Raw genomic sequence first — 20,270 nt, forward strand, 5'->3', positions numbered from 1 at the left:
AGCCGTCCACGTGATGGAGTGCTGTCTGTCTGCTGGCAGTAAAAGGGGAGACTGGGTTTCCTGTTTACCGCGGTAGCAGATGTGTCCCGGCCAGTGGGCTTGCTCTTTCTGACGACGCTTTGTAAACACCGCTACCGTACCTCCTGCGCTGTGCAACGGGACCGCGTTTGACTACGGTTCTCAGTACTGATCCACTTTGTCGTGCTGGATACGTTGCAAATGTGGCTGTTTAGTCCATTCTTTAATTATGTTTTTTTTCCCTCACTCTGCTGAACAGAAGCTGAAGTGAGTGGGTTTTATAGTGTCAGTAGAGAGTCTCTCTCTCTCACACACACACAGAGCACAGAGTCAGCAGGGTCCAAAGAGCTGAAACTGGGTTTTTATGAACGAATTGGACTGTTTTCATTCGTGTGCATGATACGGTGTGTTAGAAATATTTTCACTAATTTGCTTCTCATGGTTTTTCCCTTTTTCAGTTTGTAAAATTGAAGTCATAATAAACTGGCGGTTTAAAAATGTTTCGAAGTCAATTATATCGTCGAATTAAACATAAGAAACATAGAGAAATTGTTTTGATTGTTTTTTCCCTTGTGGCTGAACAGAAGCTGAAGTGAGTGGGTTTGATAGTGTTAGTGGAGAGGGAGTCTTGTGCTCTTGCTCCCCTCTCTCTCTCTCTCTCTCTCACACACACACACACACACACACACACACACACACCCCCACCCCCCCCCCCCCCCCCCCCCCCCCCAGTCACAGGCAGGGCAGAAACGGGAGTAATGAGGATGAACGTGATCAGATGTCTCTCACACTAAACAAAAAAACTGCAACTTAATTAGACTAACATACGGCTCATTATGCATGTTATGTACTCGTTTCAAACCAATTTTGGAAGGCAGATTTTTTTTTTTTTTTTTTTGGGAGTTGGGACCCCACAATCCAATATAAATTTTATTGTGACTGATGAAATCGTTTATGGTACTGATTATAGCCTCCCTGTATCACTTTGAAGATGCGAGGTGCGAGCGGCATGTTCATGTGAACACGAACAGCACAGCACCACTCTACGGTACTGTACTCTCAACACACTCACACACAGCTCTCTGTGAAATTAACAAAAAAAATATTGATATTTGGGGGAAAAATTATGAGAATAACCCTCAATGTGAGCCAAATTATGTAATAAGAACTGTGTTCACTGGGCTTAAAATTCTAACAGTCTGTGTTACAGAATGCATGTTTGTCCGGAGAAAAAAGGAGCTGTGAATTTATAATTTATCAGTGTATGTTCATAAATGTTTGAATATGACTACAAACTACAAATGGGGAAGAACAAAGAAACAACTTCTGAACTAGAGGAATAAATCAATGCATCCAGTCTTTAATACAAAAAGTGCATCTGTATCTCTTAATTATTTACAGATTTTGCCTTAGTTCCTGGTCTGATTTCATTAAATACTTGTTCCTTTGGGCTTCCTGTATCTGAAAAATGCATTTTAAAAAAAGCCTTCACTTGTAAAATGTGGTTGATTTCATTTGCCTAAACTGGACAAGGGAAAATAAACAATCCATTATTAATAATAATTATGTATGATTTGTTCTGAGGAGAGTTTTTGAATAATTTCACAGTTTAAAAAGAATCTTTCTTGTACAGTGCTGCGGCTAATTTATTTTAGGCAATTTTTGTTCTCATGTAAACCGCCTGTCCTGCTGTGTTATTTGTAGCTGCGCAGCTCAATAGTAGGTGAAAATGCGAGACGTGTCAAATAATGACGCTCACAAGCGACGTCAGAAGCACTTTTGCCAAAAATCCCATTTGCAGTCCCGTGACACACCCAGTATATTCCATTAGCATAACTGTGGTAAAATGTATAACCGTACCATGAACGTATACCATAGATATGGACAGAATGTGAGGAAATCAACAGGCCAATATGTGTGTGAAAATGTGTGGGACATAAATACAAAAATGAACTATCTTAAATATCCTGCAGTGTTTTGCACACACACACACACACACACACACACACACACACACACAGGTTCCCAGCCTTCTTGCCAAACCCTTACAATCAAGTCTCTCCATGTTCCTTTGTTGTTCACCCAAATATAGCGTACATTGTCCGTCCCCACGTGCTGCTCCCCCATGGGGGTCCCGGCTCCGGGGCCCTGAATGTGATCTGTCCGCCACAGTGGCCTGTGAATGCTATCTCAGAGCACCAGCGCACACTCGCGCCCGCCGTTCCCACACCCTCCCTCACCGAAAGAGCAGTTCTTCCACATAGGCTTTCCAGCAGCGAGGGGTTGACCACCCGCTCGGCCCCGGGCCCTTATCGATGGGCGGCCACCTTTAGAAAGCGCCAAACAAAGTGCCAGGAGGCATTGTGGGCCCACTTCTGGCCGTGCTAATCTGGGTTTTCTATCGTGGAGTCTGCGGAGCCTGCGAACCCCACCTCGAGCCGTCTGAGCGCCGCCGTCATACAGCCCACACACCCAGGGCAGCAAGTCGCTCTCACACCAACCCTGGACCCAGCCACTGTCCCCTCCTGTCCCTGGGGCTCCTTAAGCTGAAATATGAAACGGAGCGAAATAGTAAAATGTAAGTAGACTAAACAAACTTAAATAAACTATTCTTATGTATTTCGTTACAAAAAGATGCAGCTGGTCGAACGTGTAAATAATTAGCAGTAACTTAACATTGTAAGTCACTTTGGAGAAAAGTTTCAGCTAAATGAATAAATGGAAATGTGTTTAAAATATTACAAATTAATTCTCCAAAACAACTTACAACATTCGGCACGTATACCAATCTGCTTCAAATTCCTCACCCAGTTCTTCACCCAACTGGGGCATTTTTGCTATATCAGTTCTTTTTGTACCTTGGCCAAGAGTACTAGAGAGAGTGGGATTCAAACCAACACCCTCTGAGTGCACAGCAACAGCTCGAACTCCTGCTCTCGCTACTGGCCCAGTAGTAAAGAAGAGAATGAAAGAGTGAAATTAAGATTTGTAATAAATTAAGTGTTGAAAACCTTCAGTATTTAAAGCATTTACTTGAACTGGACTCTCTATCTATCTATCTATCTATCTATCTATCTATCTATCTGTCTATCTATCTATCTATCTATCTATCTGTCTATCTATCTATCTATCTATTACTGAGAAGGAGAATTAACAGTAAATATCATTTGTTTTTCTGTGCTCAGAATGTAACTCATTCACTCTGGGGGTTAGCTTCCAGCTCACAGTGGGCCCCGGGTTCCACCTCTCATTCGCAGCCCTCTAATTCTGTTGTACCTCTTCTTCACTTCAGACCTTTGTGTGTGTGTGTGTGTGTGTGTGTGTGTGTCTGTGTGTGTGTGTGGCACTTGGTATCTAACAAGAGACTACAGTTATTTTCATGATACCTTTACATGCTGCAAAAAGAAATACCGTTAAATAAATGGAAATGCCTACAAATTTAAAATGATTGTGCTGAATGAATAATGTAAAAAGATTCTTTCACATTGTACGTGATTGTTATTCTTTGTGTTTCATTAAAACAGTGTGGGTTACCCACTTGGCATCAATACATATTAAGTTTTTATGCAATAATTAGTAATAATTCGTATCTTGAACGCATATAACATATCTTATACACTGAACCGAAACATAGTTGTTTTTAGTTTCTTAAGGCAGATATTGCATATATTTTTAATATTTTAAAATCAACTTATTTTTTACTTTTTTTTTACATTTTAAAATGCATTGCGCGTTACTGTCATTTGAATCAGTCCGGAGAAATGACCACCGTACATTGTTTTTTCTCGGAACACCGAGCAGTCCTGTACTTGACAGTGGAGAAAGTGTCGCAATGTAGCGCCACCTACTGCGAGCGCTCCGTCACTACAGGCTCCCTCTTCCGCGCTGCTCCCTGCGCTGCCTCCAAATCAAATCGCATTATGCTGTAAAATGTAATGCGCTTTACAAGCGTTTTATTTACCGAGAGCCCAACACCAGACTGTGGGGTAAACACGTTTTATACCTCGTAATTCCCACAATTAGAGGAAGGAAATGTTTTTCACACATGACACATTTCAGTGTTTTTAACTGTTTTTTTCACAATGGGTCACATGTGTAAAGCACAAAAATATAGCACGTTCTGCTTAATTTAATTAAAGACTTTTGTCTTGTTTCTGCAGTCAAAGTTCACCATTCATCAGAAAGTTCTCAGGACAGTTATTATATTTGTCAAGATCTGATGAGCAACGCTGCGTTACACCTCCTGCAAATGAAAATTTAACATTTAACATATCACTGCATTATTGCATTTGTTTCTTTTATTCATTTTATCCATCCAGTAAGGCACCTCCCTCTATAGATTTGCACCACTTGTCCAAATTATACCTACTGCTTGAATATGTTGGATTTTCAAATATAGTTGCATCAGTTTAAATGTATTTGTTCATGCCATGTAGGATTTAAATACATTTTAATTACTTAAACCTGTATTTTACAGTTTTTGATTATTGTTCAGCCATTTAACACTGTGTTTCATCGGAAATATTCTTTCCTTTTTACAGGCAGACACTGATATGAGAGATGAATGAAGTGTTTCCATCATACTGTCATTAAGCACCGGTACACAGTAAAAGTGTGTTATGTAGTAAAATGTTTAACAATTTTTGTTTAAATCACTTAAACAATATTTTTTAAATTTCAGTGCTCATTTTTTGGAATTTGTTGTTTCAAATTTACCGAGACTTAGAAGTTTATTCGAACGTGAAGATTAAATACTGAAAAATCAAGTGATAATTATACTCCAACAATATATAGAGCTAATAAATGACTGCTGTTGCCTGATAAAGAATCGGGCAAATAGAAATCAGAAATAATACCGAACCATACTTTTTCTTACTTGGTTTAAGACCTGAGAACGTGAGCAAAGGTTTTACCGCGTATTTACCGCATTCTGTTCTTATAATTATGCACTTCATTCCATCTGGATCACTCATGAATTCCACAAGTTGTATTTTTAAGTTACCGATAGCCTGTTATTATTTATAAAAAAAAATTATTTAACGTAAAGTTACATATTTTTACCATATGAAGGATTAAAAATGAAATGGACACTTGGCAATGAATACTTTGCAGTTTTGTTACTCTGAAGGGCCCAAGGCTCAGCGGAGCCGCACACTGGGAAGCTCCACGTTCTCACCCACAGAAAGACTGCCGATTACATTGCTCCTTCGACGAGTGAATGAATGTATAAAACGTGGAGGAATGCAGCCTAAGTGTCAGCATGGCTGACACTGTGACCATACAAATGCCGTGGCCTTGATCGCGGTACAGGCACAAAAAAAAAAAAATCAAGGCCTGTATTTTATTGAATTTACTTTTGCCTTGAATTTACTTCTATAGCATGGCATCTACTTTGTTGATATAAACTATTTGAGTTTGTACATGAAGGCTTTAATCCAAGGCACACTGTATTCAACTTTTTTTCCCGATAAAAACTTTCATGAAAAATAAAAAGAGTGCAGGGAATGATGTTCATTCAGTTCATGTAAAGCCTCTCTGTGTATCTTAACCAGGGAGAATCATATCATACCAGATGGAACCGTTCGGCAGACCTTACTTGCTTGGCCTTATGGATTCACTTGTATTTCCTCTAAAGAATTTAGCTATTTTTACAGCAATGTGAAGGTTTCACTGTTCAAAAGACACCATACATCATACGATTCAGTTTCTTTTCTCTTTTAAAGCTGCTTAATATTTTGTAATTTTAGTTTTGTTCTGGGGATGTTCTGAGATCCCTGTTTTTTGTTTAAACAAAAAAAAACATTTCTGTAATATCAATAGTTTTATCAGCAATTTCATCAGCATCTTTAGGCACTTAATTGTGTGATGTATACTGGCTCATATGGTGGAATATAACAAATTAACTGTGTTTCGCGTCTGCATCCGGATCTCTCTTCTGTTGATGTAATGCACTCATTGTGTTTTTTCTCTGAGATGCAAATCACTTTGGAGAAAAGCGTCTGAATAAATGTAAATGTAAACTTAAATAATAACATTCTGTTTAAATTAAAATGTCAATGCGGTACAATATTAAAAGAGAAATAGTATAGTAATAGATAATACTCTATAGCAAATTCAGTGAAAAAATAGGGTTAATCTGAGGGCAAGTGTATTTCTGGCCAGCTGTTCGAAAAATAACCTTTCAAAGGTAAGATGTTGCTTGAGCTGTTTTAAATTTTTAAATGAAACTGTTGTCTTGCCCTGGAGGCCCAAAACCCTCCAAGGGTCTTGTTTCCCTTTAATAAGTTGGCCTCCTGTTAGCTAATTTGAAGCTGTTTCCCCCCAGACACAAAGAAAGACAAACAGGCAAAGGCTTCTTCCTCAATTTGTTAGCTAATGAGCGAAAGCAAGCACCGAACAGTTTCCACGTTTCGTCTGTGTCCCATTCAACGACAACCGTTTCCGAGCGGCACCTGAAGTATGTGAGACGTGAGCTTTTCGCCGAGATTCAAAGCAGCTGAGCTTTTTCCCCCCGGGCCCTGTGACACCCTGTCACAATCACAGCCAGTATTTGGTTAATTCACCCTAAAGTTCCACTATAATACACACAAATACCCTTACACATGATGACAATACAACGAACGACTTTTGCCATTTAAAACCATGTATTTTTTATCGAAAAGTGAAAACGGCTACAGCTTTATTTGAAGTGTTATTTTTATGGTTAATTTCTTTCGGACTGTTGGAGAGTATTCATCTTCTTTTGCACCAGTTTGTTATTATGCTTCTGCCAAATTTCTATTATTTACATGTAACGATGATGCGCTTTGCAAATAAGCCAGTGCAAACTGTTCGCACGTGGTTGAGGGTGAGAGCTGGAGGAACACGAGGCATTAGGGTGATACATGAGTGAAAAGCACACACACACACACACACACACACACACACACACACCTTTGTTTCCCTTTCCCGCTGCACGTGATCAAAAACGCAGAAGCTGTCTTTATACACGGACTCAAACCGTAAAAGGCCCGTCTCCTAGAGGGCCACTTAGGCGTTAGACGTTCAAACGAGGAGCTGCCGCTCCATCCAGCATCTTTAGTGTCTCTCCCTCCTCGACGGGTAGGGAGTCCCCGGGCTGAACCCTTTAACTGTTTGACAGCGAGGAGAGGAGACCTTTCTTTTATTACCCCACTGTTTTTATAGCAACCCCCCCATAAAACGCACGGGCGTTTCAATGCAGCAACAAGCTAACTCAAACCAAATGCCGGCAGCACAGCCATACACCATATTAACCGTCCACAAGTAAAGGCTTCATTGTAAAATCCCAGAACTTTCCTGTAAAAAGAACTGAATTAGATGGAAAAGGATATTCTTTGATGGTTTACTAGAAAGACCTGCACACATTTATCCCTTTAGCAGATGCTTTTCACCAAAAGCAATTTACAGTGTTAGGTTACCTATCGTCAGTCGCCCATTTACACAGCTGGGTAATACTTACTGTAGCGATTCAGGATACATACCTTGATCAAGGGAAGTAAAACAGGTGGAAGGATTCAAGCCTATAACCTCCAGCTCGAGAGGCAGCAGAGCAAACTGCTAAGCTACCTGCCGGCCGCTAGGCCTGAAAATATTTTAGCAATAAACTGGTGCTTTAGCTTGAGACAGTTGTGTTCTATAATCATTGCATTTTCCATTTTATAACATTGACAGATTTTAAAGTTTTTAATTAATATTATGTTGAAAAATTCCCAGTTGTGTGGTCACTTCAAAGACAGAACTGTGAGATATTTAACAGAACTAGCTTCCAGGCCAGCTATCAGCGCAAGCGCTAGCAAATCTCATTAGCAGAGAAAACAACATGAATTGGACTAACACTTGAATGGAATCACTGGGACAATTTATCCCTTAAAAAGCAGAAATGATTTTAAGAGTAATTTAATAAGACCCCCGCAAAGGTCAGCGATGGTCAGAAATACGATGGAATAAAGAGGTTCTTTGGCTAATGTTTACACTGGAGAGTCCATTAGCACTGAGAGCAAGTTTTAATAAAACAGGCAAATTCTAATAATGGCCGTGGCGCTGGCACTGGTACAGATTTAATATTTAACTTACATGTCTGGCAGGACTGCTCCGTGGAAAGAAAATCTAATTATATTTTTCTGTTAAGAAAAAAATGACAGTACCTTTTGTGAACGTCTGAAAGTGTTGTTTTATCTGAGGACCTTTACGGGCGAAGCTTTGTTCCGCCTGCATCAGGAGCATTCGTGTTATTCAGCCTTCGTTTACCGAAGGCTCAGCCGGCGGACTTTAATTGATTGTTTTAATTGATTGGTTGGGGGTAACCGTGGCTGAGAAGCAGTTCATCTTAATCATTCGTGAGCAAATTTCGAGTGGGCCTTGATTTCCTGCGTCTCGTCGGCAAGGGGCTTTACGGCAGATGTGATCAGAGATGCCCCCCACCACCCAACCCAGCCCAGCAGGCCCGCAAGGACTCGATTCACTTGTTAAACAGGGCCCGGTCTGTGCGAGGCCCCGGACGGATCTGCCACGGCCGCTGCCAACCACGTTTGGCCCGCAAGTTCAGTGTCTGCTAATTAAATCAGCTCTGGAGAGATGTAAATGTTTGGAAGGCTGCCATAATGAAATACGGAGCGCCACCCTCGTGCCGAGAGGAGCTGTGAGCGTCGGGCGTTCGAAGCCCCTCACAAAAAGGCTGCCTGCATGTGGGTCCGCTGGGCGGGGGTGGGACTGGTGGAAGGCTTTTTCGGCAGGTTAAATGACAGGGACCGCCGACCCTCGATGAAAGTCGGCGCACGTGTCACCGCCATTCCTGCGCTGTCGCCACGATTCTGGCTGCAGGTTCTTTGCACTTACTGTCTGCAGGCCGGCACCTCGCTCTGCACTGCCTGCACCAGGCAGAGGAGCTCGGAGACCTTCTTCCACAGGACAGGCCGTGCAGATGGCTCTTTCTCAGGCCTGATCGCGTGTATCCTGGCCATCTCCCGTGCCACCAGCCTGGGTAAACATAGAGGCTTTTTTGTCACATGTTGGTTATTTTTGGAAAAGCTGTGTTGCTCCAATTATGCCCATTTAAATCAGTCAGCTGAAACTCATAGAGATTTCTCTATGGCTCCACCCATAGGGGCATGACATAGCCCAAAGCATAGCACGTTCAAACTGGAAGTCTTAAGAGGAGGACCTTCCCTGATTCCCTTAATCAAGGAACTAATAATAATAATAATAATAATAATAATAATAATAATAATAATAATAATTTTTAAAAAGTTTATCCATCCATTTTCAGTAACCGCTAGGCCTGATCAGGGTTGAGCTGGTCTGGAGCCTGTCACTGGGCTGAGGGATGAACATCTTGGATGCTATGCCAAACCATGAGAGAATAGTAATAATAATAATGTATACACATGAGCGGCTTCTCAAAGTAGTAAAGGGAAAGATATAAATTAAAACAATAAAGTAACAAAAATTAATAATAAAAGGCTGTGCTGGGGGGGTGCGGTGGCGCAGTGGGTTGGACCGGGTCCTGCTCTCCAGTGGGTCTGGGGTTCGAGTCCCGCTTGGGGTGCCTTGCGACAGACTGGCATCCTGTCCTGGGTGTGTCCCCTCCCCCTCCGGCCTTACGCCCTGTGTTGCCGGGTAGGCTCAGGTTCCCCTCGACCCCGTATGGGACAAGCGGTTCAGAAAGTAAGTAAGTAAGTAAGGCTGTGCCTTGGGGCGGACTGGCGTCCCGTCCTGGGTGTGTCCCCTCCCCCTCCAGCGCCCTGTGTTGCCGGGTTAGGCTCTGGTTCACCAAGACCCCTTTTGGGATAAATGTGTGTGTGTGTGTATAATAAAAAAATTCTAATATAACAAAAACAATACGATATCAACAAATAACAAAACCAATAAGATAAAGGCAATAACATGAGAAAGTAATTGTAAAATAACAGAGAAGGGAAAAAAGAGGCATCAATTTGTTATCTGATAGCTTAATAGCGAACTTGAGCTGCTTCATTGAATTTGAGCAAAGCTAAAAGTCACTTTTGTGGAAAAAGTGTCAGCATTAGCAATATTATCATTATTATTTCATTTTTGAATGTAGCAGGAGGTCCATGAGCAGTAGAAACCTGGCCCAGTTCATGTGAACTCCACCTTGTCTATCACCGGTCCTTACATGTCCCTCTTCTCCATAGTGCCTCATACTCTCCCTTGCTTCCCAGATGAATCAAACAATACGGAATCCTTTTCCAGACATGGGTTCAAGCTTATTATAAACTGCAAATGATAAATCAACGGGATACCATGCATATGTCATCTGCTTTATTTCATTTGCAATTTGTCAGTCGAAGTGCTGGAATCAATGACCAGGAGGTCAAAGAGAAGAACTTCTTCAGAGGGGTCAAGGATTAAGCTTTCTCTACGGTAAGTAAATATATCCATATGAATCCAGGTCAGGTTGTGCAAAGAGAACTGCCTGTTCCTTTATAAAGAGAGCACCTCATATTAATATTGTACGGCCAAATTGCTCTTGAACACTGTTCGTTTTCATTTGCTCTACTGGGAGCAAAATGAAGGGTAAAAGAGCAGGAGTGGGATCAAGGCGCTTGTCGAGTGGATACCGAGGCCTTGACAGATCATTTCCTGGGGCGTCAAGTCATCAGGGCATTCACCACATCCTCCCAGTTGCAGAGAAATCGGATTTCTGTACAGACCGCTGCGCTGGTACAAAGCAGAGGAGGTTTGACTCTTCCGCCCTTCGCCTTGGGCTACGTTTCTTCGGTGCTCCTATGCAAAGGAACACCAAGGCACCTCAAACACTTTGCGTGAGATCTCTGCCTGAGGGCATTGTTTTAGTAGTTAACGCTCTCCAAGCCTACAGCCCTTCAGAGGGAACATTTTACAGATCTGTGTGTGCGCGAGTGTTTGGAGAAGAAGGCAAGAGTGGGACTTATGTAAGGTGCATTTATCTTGTTTTCACAGCAGGTGATGTGACAGTGATTACAGCTGTCACTTTACAAATGGAAGGAAGTGCATTAGAATCCTGCCTCCTGCTGTAGTACCCATGATCAAGGAACTTACCCTGGATTATCCAGTTTCAGAAATGAATCAATAATTGCAAGTAGCTTAGTATACAAACATAATGCTGTATTTTGCAGCTAAAAGAATGAATGACAATAATGTGTAATGTACCGTAGCTGTAAGGTTTGAAGAGGGATCCTTCTTATCCAGTGCTCAGAGCCTGCAAAAATTTCCCCTGTAAATTTCTGGTTTTCCATGAGATTATGAGATTATCCCATGCAGTGTAATGAGACGTCTACCTGTATATGCAGGGCTGTCTGAGCAGCTGCTCATCCATCACATCCCCCCTGATGAACTCATAGCAGATGCCGTTCTGGAAGCTACAGTAGAGCTGGGGGCCGCAGTTGTGCGCATAGAGCACCTGGAAAGTCTCCATCTCGCGCTCCCGGTTCACGTACAGCTCCGTTTTCTTCCCGTAGATCCGCACGAGGACTACTTCCCCAGGCGGCGGGTCCACGTAGCAGCCCAGCAGCTGGTTGGTGAGGCCCTCGGTAAAGAGCTGCACACAGAGCAGGGTATGTTGGTGCGCTGGCATGCTGGCACATTGCATGTACATTTACATGTTTGCTCATGTTTATGTTGCAGCGCTTGACTGAAGCACATGTGTGTAGCACATGGGAAGACAGAATTTCTAGACAAACAGTAGACAGCATGACACAGAGCACATCATGTTCATACACACCAATACTTGTTTCCCATGCTGTAACCATATAAGGCTAAGGTATACACCTAGTTACCATTGACAAGCACCTAGTTGCCATGACTCCCCTCTTTAAGAGTCTGCTTGACAGCAAGAGACAGAAAAGGAGCTTTTGTGATTCCCTTCTCCCTGATACCTTTCCAAACGTAAGGATCCAGGAATGAAAACTATTGAATCCAAAAATCAGTAGTTAATGTCCTGCCAGGGGCTAGAACATTTATCACAAAGTGCACCTAATAGTTGCATAGTAATAGTGAATCGCATTCTCTTTGTGTGCTGTTGGCCCCTGTAACCATGTAGGATGCACTGCTAGCAGGTCACTGTTTGGGTCAAGTACACAAGGATGAGAGATAACATGGAGATGGGCGTGATGTCTGTCAACATTCGTCACCATGATTCAGTCCTTTGGTGAACCTTGTCTCTGTGTATACTGGATTCTTTCCAAGTCCTTTCTTTGTAGAGTGAAACTCCCCCAGCCACATATTATCGAGCAGCCCTATCATGCCATACTATTCAAGTACATCCAGTTGGGGATGACTTATGTTTCTCACGAGCTTATTAATCCTTTTTTTCATTCAACCATAGTTATTCACCACTTGTTCAATGCAATGCTTGAGGCATAGTACATCCTGACAAGTATGTCAATCCCATCCTGATCACATTGCTTTAAAATAAAAGGTTACTGCCCTTTAACATCCAGGAGGTAGGCATTAGGGACAGCTAGTAGGGTAGTGGCTCCAAAGGTCACAAGTTCAATTTCCACCTCTAGCTGTATTACCCTTGAGCAAAGTATTTACTCTAAAATTACCCACGTGCATAAATTGTACTTTTGCTGAGATGTACGTCGCTTTGGACAAAAGCGTCTGCTAAATGAATAAATGTCAATGTAAATGTAAATGGGTAAATAACTGTAAGTGGCTTTGGAGAAAAGCTTCAGCTAAATGTAAATGTAGGAGTTGCTGTCACCAGGAATATCACACCTGAACTCATAACATGCATTGAAATGACCAAAGTACTATTCTCAAGCTTATTTTTACTTAAATATTGCAAAAAAAGTTCGTCAACCCAGAAGATAGTTTTTCCACAATAAACTAGTCATTAACAGCATTATATACTAACATAGGTCAACATGTGGAGACTGAGAAAGTCTTAAAAAGTCACCGAAAATGAGTAGTTTAAAGCATGAGGAATGTATAAATGAATGAATTAATGAATTTCAGTTGTTTGGAGGAGGGTTTCACTCGTCTGTTTATCCAGGTAGGCGACCTGGTTTTATTTAACGATTCTAGTGATTGTGCCTTGCTTCTGAAGTCCGAATCTGAAGGAATAAAGCATGCCCTGTGTAGTCAAAGAGAACAAGCATGTTCTTCGCACCATTTCCAAGGCTGAGTCCAGTTTTTTTTTTTTATTAATTTTAGTATGGCATAACTATTTCGCATTCAGGCGAAGATCAAACACTTCTAGCCGCCTGCGTTTGAAGTCTTTTCTATTTGAAGTTCTTTTCAAAGATGCTTGGTGTAAAACAAAAGTTTACACATATTTGGGCCCTTTCTAGCAACATGTAGTGTGTAGTGCATTGATTGTACATATGAAGAAGGGGAGAAAGAAAGCCTGGTGGAGATACCGGGATTGTACCGTATACATCAGACTGCATTATAAATAGGAAACACTGCTTTTGTGACCCTCACTGCTTCCTCTCTACTTTGTATCAAGGAGACGTTAAAGGACAGCAAAACAGAGATGAAGAGATGTCAGGAGCAGGGATTAGATGGGCCCAAGGGCATTTGGGGGCAAGCGGGGGTCGCCGCTGGAGCAGGTCTGAGCTGTCGGGAACATTGCATACGCAAGCGACCCTGGGTTCAAAGTGGGGGAGGGGTAAGAGTGGTTCAGCCTCATGAGGGGTCTGGAAGAAGTATTACGAGCACCTGTCAGAGCGGCAGGACAGTGCTGATTGAGTAACTACAGGAACCCCACTAGGGCTGTGTATGGCGGAAGGGTAAGTCCTTCTATGGCACACTCAACCAAATGTCCTTGGACCATTTCTGTTTTCTGCTTCTGTGTTTGCACAGTGGGAAGCAAATACGTAAAGAGCTCGCAGCACCACCCCATGTGCTTGTTTTCTCTGGAAAGATCCATTGGGATGAATGTCATTCGAGGTCAAGTAGGGTTTCATGAGGCTCTCAGGGCAACTTGTGGTGCTCGCTGCCTGTGAAACCAGGGATGGAAAAGCCAGAATGGAGACACAACGTTTCAGTGACACCAACCCTTCACGAGCACTTTAGAGATGCTCAGCAACACTTGGAGATCCAGCAACTCCACTCAGCTACAAGCCAGCGCACATAAACTCAGCACTCGCATGACATATGGAGAGTCTATTCACTTGAAAGTACATATGCACGGCCCCTTTGATGGAGTTTCTCTGAGTAGGAACTACTTTATTACTTGTGGAAGTAATTACTAAAGTACTCTAGGTTCTCATCGAAAAGGGAATGTTTCCAAAGCTGTCTCTTATGTAACTTTGTAGAGGAAAAACTGCTTTTCACCAGCTTTTTTTTTCTTACTTCTTGAGCTAACAGATATTGAAAGAATAATGATAAAAGTAATATATTTGCAAGACTCTAAATTCCTGTAGAAGCAATTACCTTTAATTTGAGTTAAGCTCTAACGGGAAAATGGGGCTGGTTTTTTATATATTTGTTATTGGATACTTGAATGTGTAAACACTTCAAGTTGTGTCCCAGAGATTTAAATTTGTGAAAAAGTCCTGAATTGGCATGAAAAAAATTTCCTTTACTAAATTTCCTGCTGTACAAGAGCTCGGAAGACATGGTGTCTCATTTCCTCTTCAACTACACACCTTATGAAGAAAAACTATGTTCCAGTAAGTGGACTCACACTTTCGACTGATACCGTACATGAATAAACACAACTGTCTTAATACAATAAATATTCTTGTGTAATCGGTGCCTTGGACTGACTTTCACTTCAATTTTACAGTAGATGAAAAGGAGATTAAACAGCAGTCCTACTAAAGAGTTGGTCCTTCAACCCTAACCTTCACACTGGCAGAACGAGACAGAAGGGGAATGTGGGTGGTTAAATGGCTGATTAAATCACCCTGCTGCCACTGGAAGGTCTCACATCTCAAAGCACTGGTTTTATATGTGGTTTAAGGGAGTTCACATCAAATAAAGTTAAGAAGTGTTGTGCACTAGGATTCACATTCATACTGTATATTCTGAAAATAACTCCTCAGAGGTCTCTCAGATAACTGAAAAAGCAGATCTGGATTAAAATCTCTAAATGTATGGATTATTCCGTTCCTTCCTGGGGCGGGGTGACAGTCTCAAAGAAAAGCAGACTTTGAACACTTCTTCGGGTGCGAGGGATTGTTTCTTGCTACTTTTTTGTGGTGTATGGCTTGAAAAGGCTGCAGTTGCATTCTTTTCCCATTCGTGGTATGTCACTTCAACCTTTGTATTAGGGTTATGGGATAGAGTCACAGCCACAATTAGCTCGAACACACATACAGGGCATACAGGGAATCCATGCTGAACCGATGCTTATGTTGACGCTACGCTCGGTGCTGCCCCTTCGAGATCGTTTTTTTTCAGCGTGTTTTTATGAAACCCTTTGATGGGTCTTCATTTGCAAGGGCTTTCATGGATCCCCTCCAAGCAGAATGAACAGCCTGACAGCTTGGCAGTATTTTCCAACCACCACCAAGCAATGTCAAAGATGAAGCTCCTCATGCAAAGACACACCTGATCACCTGTGTATCTGACACGCCGGTTATTTTGCGATTACTTGGTTCCTTCTAATAAAACATTTCACGCTCTCGTTAAGAAATTGTTATTGAGGTATATTACACAGTGGTTTCATAAAAGGAGATCACATCGGGCCCCTCCAACATCCTGCTCTGCTAACTTGTTCTTTTAAATTACATGCAATTTCCCATAATGTCTCTGAAAGAAAGGGCTGTAATTTTGAATTCAAAAACAGTTGGCACACCTACCCAGCGGCACTGTACATACAGCGAAAGGGCAATCTGGAGGCACTCAAACAAAGAGTAAAAATAAAGAGGCATCTTTGACTCAAAGCTGCTGATGAGGACAGTTGCGGCTTCCAGCTGGACGATGTTTGAGTGCCGGCTCGTCCAGTCAGGTGTTTCCGGTACACTTCCTTCTTTTTGTTGTTAACGGGCAGGGTGTGGAATAAACGATGCACACTTAGCGTTGCCCGTTGTTCCTCAGGAGTAATCTGTCCGTCTTGTGTCAAGGGTGAGTGCACCAGTCTAGTCCGTTACCTTTCGATTCTCTCCCGAAACACCGATCACACAACAAACAGCTTCACTGCTTTTATCTGTTTGTTTTTGCATTCATTACAAAACCAGCAGGTTCATGAAGCGTGGTTAGAGTTGCTCCATCTATTAATTTAGCTGATGCCTTTCTCCAAAGCATCTTACAATGTTAACCTCTCTATGGTTTTTTACCCATTTGTACAGGTGGAAAACTTAATGGTAGTAATTCTAGGGTAAGTAACATCACTCACTTAGAAATGGGATTTGAACCTACAACCTTTAGGTCTAAGGTCAGCAGCTCTTACCACTACTGCTCCCTCATGCCTTTTGTCTCAGGCCACTCTAGCGCCCTTAAGCTCTTCAACTGTATGGGAAGAAGTATCCGAGAAGTGATCTAGGGGAGATAAGTGCAGGTAACGCAAAGTCCCGAATGCTATAATGTTTCATAGCCATACAAAGATGTGTCTCACACAAGTAATTTAGTGCCGCTACAGAGAGCCCAGCTGATATGATATACACTTAGAAAACCATAAATGTGTACATGCTGTAATTCCTTACTGAAACATTATCGCTGCATGACTACATGCAAGAATATACACTCTGTGATTGCCAATCTACGGGTCCCGCACACTATTTTAAATTGACATTAAACTTCAATCAGTGTCAGATGCTTTCAGCCAGGATAACATTATTTGTTCATGTATATACACTTGTGTTATTTTAATACTGAAGAGAAGTGATTCCTTTTTATGTGTACGCTGTACTGTACATCATTTTGACTAGACAAAGTTTCACCTGTGTGAGAGATGTATACACGCTGAGTGTGTGTGCATATACTGTATGCATGTGTTCGTATACAAACTCCATTGTGGCTTTATATGCATAATTTTTAGACGCTATTTTTGCCCTCTGCGTTGCTGTAGCGCGTTCATTGCCCGCACTCTTGCGGAGGTGCCAAAGTAAACAGCGTGTGAAGTGGCGGGCCGGCGCAGGCGCTCTGGGAATTGGCTCGGCTTGTTCCGCACTCTTTCCGTTTGGAGCCCCGCTCTCCGATTGAAAGATTCCCCGACCGCTCTGCCGGGACCTGGCCAACACAAAGCCCATTTCTCTGGGAGATTGCGCACACTGTTTGCCTACATGAATAAAGCTGTCGCCTCTTTAGAGCTGCAAATTTGCCAGGGGACGCCGCTCTCTCCCGGCGCTGCCGGCCTTAGAATTAACACTCTCTGTCAAAGCTATAGTGCGGCAAACGTTTCAGAGCACAGATTAAAAAGGAAGGCAAAGAGTGTGAGATACTCTTGAACATGGATTTGTGTTTACTTTGTCCAGAGCACTGTGATACACAATTCCTTTCAGGTCGCCCCGAAAAAAAGGATGGCTGTGGCTGATACCAGGCCACAATAAGGACACATCAAGTCCAGTATCTCCATCTGAGTCAACAAACTGTAACCCATCGATGTCAAACTCACCATGAAAACCACGGTGCTGTTTGCTTTCAGATGGACTAACGGATCGCAGCAAAACTTTTTATGCTCACAGTCTGACGATGATAAAACTTTGTGCTTATCAGCAGCAGTGGCACATTCGCGAAATGACAAACACCGCAGCCGGAGGGAAGTGTCAGAAGTCTGGCATGTTGGCAATGATTTACTTTGGGGTGTGTTAATGGTATTCGGATTGGTCATTAAGGATGGTCCTTTTCTTCCCTTTAAAAAAATGCAGACATGGTTACCATGGCAATTTTCCAAGATTTCAGCTGATAACACAGCTGTGTTTGAGAGTATCTATCTGCCAAGAACACTTCACCGGAGAAGGCTACTTTCTGGTCCACCAGGTACACGTGTATTTATGGCAGTTACTTTGAAACAATTCAAGGGGACAGCAGGTGGCGTAATGGTTAGGGTTGTCACCTTGATATCGGAAGATCTCTCTTTGGATCTCACTCCTGCTGTAGAACTCAATCAAGGCACTTACCCTGAATCAATACAGTCAAAATTACCCAGCTGTGTCAAATGATAAGTAACTGTAAGCAGGTAAGTACATAAACCTAGTACTTACAGGTATATGTTGCCGTGGAGACAGATGTGAGCTACATGATTGAATGTAAAGAAAGACCATCAAAACATCCACTTCTGACACAGTTTGAGGCTAGTGCACCCTTTGATTTGTTGACTTATTATAGACTGACTAATGTTATATTTAACATTTTTGCCAATTATGCAGATTAATAATGAAATCTGAAGAACCATATCTACGCTGAAGGTATAAAACTGGATCAGCTGAATACATGCCAAATGGTGAGCCACTGGAAAGAGGGGATTTTGAAGAAGGACAGACACACTGTCTGAAGCAGCTTGTCCTGAGCGGGGTTGCGTCAAGCCAGAGGCTAGCCCGGCAGCGCAGGGTGCAGGGTTGGGACACACCCAGGGCAGGGCAGGGCACCAGTCCGCCACGGGGCACCCCAGGCAGGACTCGAACCTCAGACCTGCCAGGGAGCAGGACCCAGCCAAACCTGCTGCACTACCACACCCCCCTTGAAAAAAAACACCATGTGTTAATATCAACATGTTGTGTACTGGTTCCATTGCCCACCTGCAGCTGGATGGACTCTTGACTTTAAACCCAATTAGAGGGAAGAGCAGTAAGTTTAAACTGAAAACACGCACAAGTTAAACAGTATGTAGAGATGTGGGGGTGTTTAAACACCAAGTCACTGTCTGCACTTTGACAAGCTCATCTGCTGCACTCTGGCATTCAGTTGAGCGCAGTGAGGACACACCTGTATGTTCCAGTGAGCCAAGGGGAACAGTTGAACAATTAAAGAAGGAAAGCAATTGCTTTACATTTATCTATTTAGCAGACATTCTTCTCCAAAGTGGCTTACAATGATTTAGCCATTTACAGCTGGGTCATTTTCACCATGTCAATTCAGCTCAATGTTCTTTACTTAAGGGTACTACAGCAGAAGGTACAATCCAAACACATTGCCTTCAAGTCCATAGGCAGTAGCTTAAACCACTATGCCACCTCCTGCCTCAAACTATCCCTTTTTTTTAATGGAGCAAGGTCATTAAAAGACTTCCTTATAGTTAGGTGCCTAAACTAAGGCCTAAGTACAGGGCATTGACTGCTCAGCCTCTTTGCTGCCTGTTGAGATATCTCATAGATCACACTTTGTATTCAGTGTGTCTATAGCCTTGTACTGTTGAGCCTGGTCACACTTGCCTTGAATTTGATGTCCTCTGGCTTCCACTGAGGCCTCAGCTTCCCCAGCAGCACCAGGATGCCACTGCTGGGGTCATTTTCATTCACCGCTACATCCAGGTGCAGGAGCGGCTTCCTTGGACTGTTCATGCTGGTCTCCATTTCTGTCACCGTCACCCCTGCTACCCGACTGTCCAGGACCTGAGCTCGCCCGTCGGGTTACCAAAGTGCAATGCTCTGCTGGGCATCTTCTTTGCCTGTGCTGTGTCACCCTAGGGGATTATACATTAACTAAGCAAAAAGAAAGGGGGGAAATCTGCAGAGTAGCATAATTCCTGGAATTCTCAGACACATGCATGTTGGAAAGATGCTTAAGTGACATCTTTCCACTATTGTCAAACGCAAGGGTGAAGAAAATAACACTCAGCCATCCATCGTCAACCTGCTTATGCATGATCTGTCAAAATTATACATCTAAAAATTTTAATCATAGCATATACCGGAATTATTGAACGGCAGTATAACATGTACGGTTACATCGACAAATTATATCTCCAGCTTTTGACTGAACACTGTTAGACCACTAAACCACAGGAATCAGGGTAGCTGTGATAAATACTGATACTGCTCAAGAAAGGCTGAAATGTGTTCCAGGATATGGTGGTAGTAGACATCAAATTAAGCTTTTAAATACGGTTTTGAATTAATTGTTAATAGCCAGACAATGCATTAAACCACGCAGTTGCAAAATCGCAATAACATCAACTGTGTACATGTCGATAAATGTGTAACTGTTTTTTTCTCGATCCAAGCAAATTTCTGCTTGCTGTTCGTTTTTGCTCCCACAGTTCCCTGGGGAAGAAAAGGGGACATCCAGAACAATGTGCATTTAGTAATAATTATGCTGATGGCCTATTATTCTGTATTGCAAATCAATAAGTGCATTATTTAGCAGCCCTTGAGGAAGACGGTGCTGGCGTGTGGCCATCT

The 20,270-nt window shown here is 42.5% G+C and overlaps 1 protein-coding gene across 1 annotated transcript in view; it reads right to left on the bottom strand.

Annotated features, from left to right (window-relative positions):
- Positions 1–19,494, bottom strand: part of LOC108934618 (ethanolamine kinase 1-like) — a 44,803-nt gene extending 25,309 nt beyond the window's left edge. Inside the window, exons 1-3 of the mRNA XM_018752565.2 lie at positions 19,302–19,494; positions 11,316–11,575; positions 8,875–9,015 (exon numbers count right to left, since the gene is read on the bottom strand). Of these exons, the coding sequence (XP_018608081.1) occupies positions 8,875–9,015; positions 11,316–11,575; positions 19,302–19,442 (542 nt within the window). The 5' untranslated portion in view covers positions 19,443–19,494. The remainder of the gene's footprint in view (positions 1–8,874; positions 9,016–11,315; positions 11,576–19,301) is intronic.
- Positions 19,495–20,270: the final 776 nt, after the last annotated feature.

Source organism: Scleropages formosus, chromosome 11 (genome assembly GCF_900964775.1).
Source record: "Scleropages formosus chromosome 11, fSclFor1.1, whole genome shotgun sequence".
NCBI classification, from domain to species: domain Eukaryota; kingdom Metazoa; phylum Chordata; class Actinopteri; order Osteoglossiformes; family Osteoglossidae; genus Scleropages; species Scleropages formosus.